Source organism: Buceros rhinoceros, unplaced genomic scaffold, assembly GCF_000710305.1.
Source record: "Buceros rhinoceros silvestris isolate BGI_N320 unplaced genomic scaffold, ASM71030v1 scaffold36550, whole genome shotgun sequence".
NCBI lineage: Eukaryota > Metazoa > Chordata > Aves > Bucerotiformes > Bucerotidae > Buceros > Buceros rhinoceros.
The window spans coordinates 2,184-10,007 of NW_010390795.1; the positions used below are offsets into that span (position 1 = coordinate 2,184).

The following is a 7,824-nucleotide window of genomic DNA, read 5'->3' on the forward strand; positions in this document are numbered from 1 at the left end:
GGTGGGGGGGCAGCGTGTCTGTACCACGGGGAGTTTTTGTGTGCTGTCCTTTCTCATGGCTTTTGGGTCTGGCAGATGCAGAATGACTATGCTCTGATATTTCCTTGTTTCTGCCCAGTGAACTAAATGGGTTCAGGTAATTTTTTTCAGAGTTGTTTTATTCTGTCATGAACAACCTGCTTCCTCTTGCTCAGACAGACACCCTGCACCCAAACACTTCCGTGTGCACTCTTAGAGCTCCTTCTTGCTTCTTCTCTGTTGTTCCCAATATTAACCATGACACCACAGCCAGGGAAAATGACAACACTGTGTTACTAGGACGAGGAACATGCTCTCCTGGGACTTTGGTTTCTGGGAGGTGAGAACTGTTCTGGGAGGAAGAGCTGACGGTGTGTTATAGAACACGCTCACTTTCCCAAGGACTGTTTTTCACTCCCTGCATGGCTATTTTCATCAATGTAAAGTTATCTCAAATTAAAAAAAAAACAAAACGAAAAAAAAAAACCAAACCTCCTAGTTGGTCTTTGCCTGGAGGTTGTGTCACCTACAAGTTTCTGTCCACGTGAACAGCCGCGTGTGGTGGTTACCTGCAGTGAGACACTAACAAGTACCAGGAAGGAACAGTGGTTCTCCTCGCTCCTTTCTGCCATCCTCCAGTTCTGACAAACCGCTGCCATATCTTGCGCAGTCAGGGTCATTCCATACATTCTCGCTCGTTTCAGTCTTTTCAGCTTTTCACTTCGCTGGAAAAAGCTCTTCCTTGCTGTCCCCTCTTTAAGGGAAAGTCTCTCTTAGCCTTGCTGAGCCGATGGTGGACCTGACAACTAAAAAACCTCAGTGCAAAACAACCCAATATAACACGTTTCTCTTACCCCCTTTGAGAAGGACTCTGATGTGCCTTTAACCTTCCTCCCCATAGTCTGGGCTGTAGGAGCACGAAGACCTCTTGGGTAAGGAGAGCTTGGTATCACCCAGTCAAGGCAGCAAAGATGACAGCGACAGGTAGTGATGCTAGTTTTCCGGGTCACATTGTCCAAGCTGCAAGATGAAAGGCAGTGAGTTATCTGGATGCACACAGCGAGGGAAATAGAGGAGCACGGCCACAGGCACACGACCCGGCCCAACCACGCTGAGCCAGGAGGAGGCGAACAGCTGCTGACAAGTAACAGTCCACAACCAAACTCAAAAAGATGCGTAGTGAAAGGCACTTTGTTGCAGAAAACACAGCTTCATCAAAGAGAAAGCATACTTGTCTCACCATAGTTCTTAAACAACAACAAAAAAAATAAAACGAACTTATTTGGGCTGCTTTTATATTTTATTTTTACAATGCCAGAATTCATTAAGCATTTCACAAAACCCATCATGTTTTCTACATGTCTATACACCTTCACCAAGTCCTGTTGTGGGGTCTCTGTGATTCTCGTTTCCTAGGTTTCTTCACCATCATTTTGATGTCCTTCGTGTGGATGTGCAGAACATTGTACATCTGCATCACCCGTCCCCTGGCATCAGCTTTATCACAGCACTACCCTCTTCTGAATGCATCACACACTTTTAGCCTGCTCTCACCCCAGCATGGAAGATGCTCTAGAGTGAGCAGCTCTTTGAGACTTGAAGTGTCTCTGAAAGAGATTTGGGCCATTTATTCCTGGTCATAACAACAGGAAACATCCTGGTGCCCATTGGAACACATTGTTGTATTTTTTCAGCCAGCTCTAGTAAATGTACATGTGAAAAAAGACATCACTGGAGTAAGGCATGGAGCTAAAATAGTATAATTTTTCAGACATGCACAACAAACTTTCATGTGAACACTCAGATTTGTGTTCCTCAGGTGCAGCGATATAACAAAGCTCATTCATTCACGTGAGACCGCACCGCGTTTGAGTAGTTGAGCACTGACTGCTCTACCGCTCCTGTTCACCTGCCACATTTAATCTGTCACGCTCACATTCCCATTTCACTGCTTTGTGAGCTCACAGTCTTCTCACTCGCTTGGTGCCTGACCAACAGTGCTGCAAGGATGTTAAACTACTCGTTTAATCTTGGCACCGCAAGGGACAATCCCACTGCAAATCGGCCACTTTCTTCAGCCCATCTCCACTGGCACAGCTGTGGGAGATGGTGACACGTGGCACCTCACTGTCCACTCCCCGCTAGGCACGAGCCTGCAGCTTCAGATGGATCGCCCCGTGTTTCTGCTCGTGGCAGCTCAGGATACAGAGCACATCTAGATTTTCAGGGGATCTCAACCTACGCTATCGATTGTCTCCTTGATACAAAGAGATCGTAAAAAAAGTATTGATAGAGTTTTCCACTTGGGGAGCAGCACAGTTTCAGGGACACTGAAATGTAGATGCTTACAAATAAAATTGTTACTTAATTTTTGGGGTGTAGGTTAAGTCATATGATCAAAACTGTAGAAATGCTGTTGTAAAGTTAATAATAGTTAACAATAGTATTTTAGTCCCCGCTTTTCCTGTGCCACGTTTGCTTTTTAAGCATGCAGTATTCTGAGTTTCATCTAATACTGTTACGCTAGGTATATATTTTGGATTGCACAATCTTTGAACAATGCCATGAACCCAGAGAAACCAAAAGATTATTAAACAAGCACCTGCTTTTATTTGCAGTAGTCGCTATATGAGCCATATGACAGCAGCCGTGGCACCAGATGTATGGTATGTCATATTTGCATGTTCTAGAGCCAGCAGCCCCGGGCGAGCTCTGACTGGAAGCTTTCTGCTATCGATAGTGCCAGAGGAACAAGCGCAGCAATTTAAAAGCGTTGAGGACTGCAGCACTGGACAGTTTAGGCTGACACCTCCCGGAAGAGAGCAACCACAAGATCATAGAACACAGGTTGGAGGCTGCCACGTATGTACAGTCGTACCACTGCGATCACTCCATACGCTCAGCAAACGCAGCACACGGGCTCTAGTCTGAAGACTGAACACTTCCCGTATGATTCAGGTTCTGGCAAAGGCTGTTACCTGTAGGCTGGTGTTTGGGCTAAGGCTGCCAGGGTGCCGCAGAGCTGGGCTGGGCACACAGACACCTCGTCCGTATTGTGCTGGTGTTTACACAGCTGGGTGTTTGCCAGGAAAATCGAGTGACTGTCATCAGCCTAAAGCCCTTCTGGGTTTACAAATTCCCCCGATTCACTTAATGAAATGACAGCTGAGTGACGCGTTCCAGTTCACCAGGAAGGAAGTTCAGTTGCTCGTGGCTCATTGGTAATTGGAAATAACTGACAGCCTGTTGACACCCCCATGGAGGAGCTGAAAGCATTGCTGTCACCGAGCACACCCAAAATCGTGTGGTTCTCAGCTATGTTGAAACCATGCATTCTGCAGCCCCAGAAGGGCCTTCACCGTTTGTCTCTTGGATCTGCACACACTTTACCATCCCTCTCTGTGCGGAAGGTGGGAAAAACGAGAGATGAGTAACCAAAGAGTTTCCAACTGGTAGTTAGGAGCTACCAACAATGAACAACGACCTGTTAGGCTTGCCCAGCAGACGAGATGTGGCGGGTTTTATACTGTAACAGCAGAAGGTTTGCTATTCCTTATGAAAATCACCGTCTGCGTGATGCTTAGTTGTTCCTTTGTGCTGGAGTGGGAGAAAAACCATTAAGAAAAGATTAAATTTAATTATGATTCCATTCACGAAGAGAAAGTTTTCTGCCTAAGATCCCAAGCTAATGAAATGCTGCAATGTCCTGACTGGGAACGGTGTCAGACTGCTGTAGGAAAAAATAAGGAACTAAAAAAAAGCAAAAATAAAAATAAAAGCCAGCAACAAACCAAACAAACCTACAGAAAGAATATACACAAATAGTATTCAGGAATAACACTCCAGCCAGCACAGGAATCACTGAGGACTCGTCTCGATACAGCAAGAGCAGGAGACCTTGGCACTGAGGAATGAAGCTGTGCTGAGTCTTGGAACTTATCACAGCCGTTACCCAAACAACAGCCAAGCTTGTAAAAAACCTTGCTGGCACTTTGCAAGAATAATTTGTTTTTTCAAATATTGTATAAATGGAAGGGAAGAAGTCCCCAAATGCCCACCTAATGCTGCATCTCAAATCGTTCATCAACACTGCACATGCTGAAATAGGGGCTCACCACCAAAGATACAGAAGAAAAAAACTTGCCCACCAAAGTATCTGGGATTCGGGTTTTCCTAGAAATGGTCATGATTTTCAGAGCCATCAGAACTTTTAACTGGCCACTTAAGGTTACTCACAAAAATGTGCCTCTGCTCTGATGATTTTGGAGATACAGCACTTGCTTATCAGACCTGTTTGTACCCTTAGGATTGTATGGAGGGACACGCTATTTTTACATGGAGTTTCCTACCAGTAAGAAAAAACCCTTAGCAATCTGTGTTACTGGGCACAGAAACCAATTTTTAAAAATACTTTTTCCTCCAATGAAGTTACTTGCAAAAAAAATATTCAACCAGAATAAGAGGAACTGTAAAAAAAAACCCCACGAGTCATAGCTCTGTGGATGAAGCATCTGGTGTTTTGTGGCAATGGAGCCGTGGCTGACAAGAGGAAAGATGAGTTACAGAAGGAACGTGATACTTCTAACAGGCCTGACCAGGGAGTATGAAGATTTCACAGAATTTCACACACGGCTCTTCCCTTCCTCATTTTGCTCCCCTGAACACAGTCACGTGGACTCCAGGCTTTCCTGCACTGCCATCAAGACAGCTCTCCTTCCGAGCGCCTCTACCCATGCCCGCCTGTTCCTGGGTGGGCGTGGAGAACTTCGCCTTCCGATGCTTGGACACGAATCCAGGTGCTGGGTCACACCGTCTCACTGGTGCTGGGTTCAGCCTGTGAGCTCCTCAACCCCCAAGAGCTCTGCAGCTCTGCCCTGAATTCCAGGGAATCCCCAGGGAACATGCTGGGTAGTTACTCCTCCCTGGGAGGCTGAGAGCTTCTTACAGGCTATCCTTAATAGCAGGGACACGGAATTCTCCTGTGGGAAATTAAAGCCAGTTAATCTTGCTCCTTCAGAACTTCACCCACAGAGAATTGCCAGTTCCCAGATTTGCAGAGCCACAAGCAGACTGCTGAAGTTCCAAAGTTTGAAAGCAGAAAATAACAGCTCATGAGCACCATTCAAAAAACCCAACACCTCGCAGCTCCTCTCTCAGACACCACAAGTGCTTTAAATATAACTAAATTAAATTCAAATTAATGCCTCTCTCTATGACTAAAAGGTACCAAAAGCCAAGGTATAGATTTATCTGCAAGACTCTGGTGCTGTTAGTGAGAGGACTACACCTGCACAGCCTACTGGGTCACATCCCTGAAGCTTGCGTGGGCCGAGTAATAGTCCCGAAAAGCTGAGCTGCCCTCCCCGTTCAGCCTGCACCCTTGTCCTACCTGCTCCGTGAAGCCCCAGTACTCTTACTGGGTGTCACTTGTACAACGGTCTCTGCAGACCTCCGTCAAAGTCCTGCGGCAGGAAAACCTCATGGTGCGGGAAGCGGCAGGACACCACAGGAAGCGCACAAAGGGGAGGAAAGCCCAGCAGATATCTCCTCCAGAGAGAGCCCAGTAGGTTGAGAGCAGACCCTGCTACCATGGTCATAACCTTAATTGTACACCTGCCCTGTAACAACATATGTAAGGTTTCTCCTCAATAAAAATACAGCAACTGGTGTGAGAAGCCCTCTCAGGCCTGATTAAGATGAAGCTGAGCTAAGAGCAGGTTTTCCTGTGAAGAAATATCTTCGCATACAGCAGCTGCCTGGGGAGAGGAAGGGATCACGTCCTGTGGAGGTCACAGCTACCCACAGCGCAAACCCAGTGAGCCCGGGGAAGGTGACTTTAACACTGCTGTACTGCTTTCAGCTGGAGGCTCGTAAGCAGAGGAATTTGTTTCAGGGAGAACTCACCTTTTTCAATTAAAGTAATCATACCACACAGAGAGGATAGTTTTTAACATTTATTCTTTTAAACTCCAGTTTCCACTTTTTCCACAAGCAGACTCTGTTTAACAATAGTTCTGGACGTATTATAACACTAACTACAGTCAAAAGGACGCGTTTTGGCACAAGACAGTGCCAAAGCAGTATCAGAATAAAATAAATAACCCGCTTTACACATGCTGGACAAAACAAAGAAACAACGTGCAGTAAACTTTGTAAACTCCACACTCTGTACAAGAGCTTAGGGCAGTCCTTAGTGAACAGTGCCTGTTTCGCATTGGTAACATACACGTCAGTAAAATTAGAAACTCTAACAAAATGCTTAATTCAAGCAAAACAGCGATGCAATATGAATCAACTCAGGAGGTCCAACGGTTCCAAAGAAGCCAGAGATAGTGGTGGGCGAGCACACAGCAGTGTACACGGCGATGACCCCGGCCAGGAGGGTGGACCCGGTGGTGCTTCAGCCATGTCTCTCCAGGTTCAGTTCCCTGCTGGAAACTATATCACATGGACATCTTCTTGAGCTTCTGGCTGTTAAAAGAACAAGAGAACACCCGTAAATAACGGCCTCAGCCACGGGTGCCCTTCAGGTTCCTCTCTCCATGTCACAGCACCTCCTGAGAGCAGAGCTCAGGTAGAGAAAGGGACATGGGACGTGACTGTCCCCAAGGAGACCCTGAAAAGGAGTCACCGTGTCTGACAGGAGATGCAAAGGTAAACGTGTTCAGCACTGCCGTCAGAAGTGGCCCTGGGGACGCTGAGAAACAGGCGCTCATACACGCTGTTTCATCAGCCCAGCAGAATGTAGGTTTTTAGACTCCTACCTCAGGAAGAGCAGGTGCTTCTTCACCCAGCCTTCCTTCGGGTTCACACAGGCCTTCAGCCCCCTGGTGGTGTGGAATCTGGAAAGGAAGAATGAGGAAGGGTCAGTCAACCACCAGAGACCCCTCTGGTAAACACCGTGAAGATGCACCTGTTCATGCATTGTAATAACTGCGTAGGACAAACGATAGCAACTGCGTTTGTAAGAACCGGTTAGAAAAGGGATGCCTCACAACCCCTCCAGTGCGACGTGACCGAACAGAACCATCTAATAGAATCTAAACTCAGTAACTGCATATCAGGGCCTGGGTTTCACCATAAAGTCCTGTTCGGTCTACTGGAAAGGCAAAGAGCTTTGCCAGATGCCAAAAGAGTTTGTGAGCCTGAGGAGAAGATTCGCTGCTGAGCCAAGGTGACAGATCGGCACTCAGGAGGGCTAAAGCCTTGTGGAAAAAAAGGTAATCTGACCTCTGTGAATTCAGAAAACTCTTGTCTGTCAGCTGGTTTTAGCAAGGGAAGACGCCGTGTTGGCTGGAGTGGCCCTCAGCTGGGGACAGGGCAGGGCTGGGTTTGCAGCGCCTATGCCCAGTCAGATTTGTCCCTGACACTGCGGCTGCCCGAGGAGTCAGTGTCCCCGTCAACCTAGAGCCCGTATACTCTGCCTACAGGTATTACATACAGTCATTTCAGCTAGTTTAGTGTTTTGAAAACATAAGGAAAACCATGCTTCTAGTATTCAAGTCATTGTTCCTGCCCAGACAGACACCCCACAGTTAACATGTGTCACAAAAAACCCGAGGATCCGCTGCACAGTCACTTACATGATGGCATGGATATCGCAGACCTCGCTGGAGAGCTGCTCGGTGTAACCCATCAGGGCCCAGCGGGGCAGGCGCACCTTGGAGTAAGACAGGCAGCAGTCCTGGTTGCTTTGTGCTGGAGCGAAGGAAAAGAGCAAAGTAAATAATTGCATTTGGACCACGCTGCCGTGGCCCTTGCTAGCCAGCCCCCACTGTCCAGCTGCCGTCCACCGGGGAGGAGCAG

The 7,824-nt window shown here is 47.2% G+C and overlaps 1 protein-coding gene across 1 annotated transcript in view; it reads right to left on the reverse strand.

Annotated features, from left to right (window-relative positions):
• Window positions 1–6,461: 6,461 nt before the first annotated feature.
• Window positions 6,462–7,824, reverse strand: part of CCL20 (chemokine (C-C motif) ligand 20) — a 1,703-nt gene continuing 340 nt past the window's right edge. Inside the window, exons 2-4 of the mRNA XM_010139166.1 lie at window positions 7,602–7,716; window positions 6,783–6,860; window positions 6,462–6,489 (exon numbers count right to left, since the gene is read on the reverse strand). Coding sequence (XP_010137468.1) covers window positions 6,462–6,489; window positions 6,783–6,860; window positions 7,602–7,716 — 221 coding nt within the window. The remainder of the gene's footprint in view (window positions 6,490–6,782; window positions 6,861–7,601; window positions 7,717–7,824) is intronic.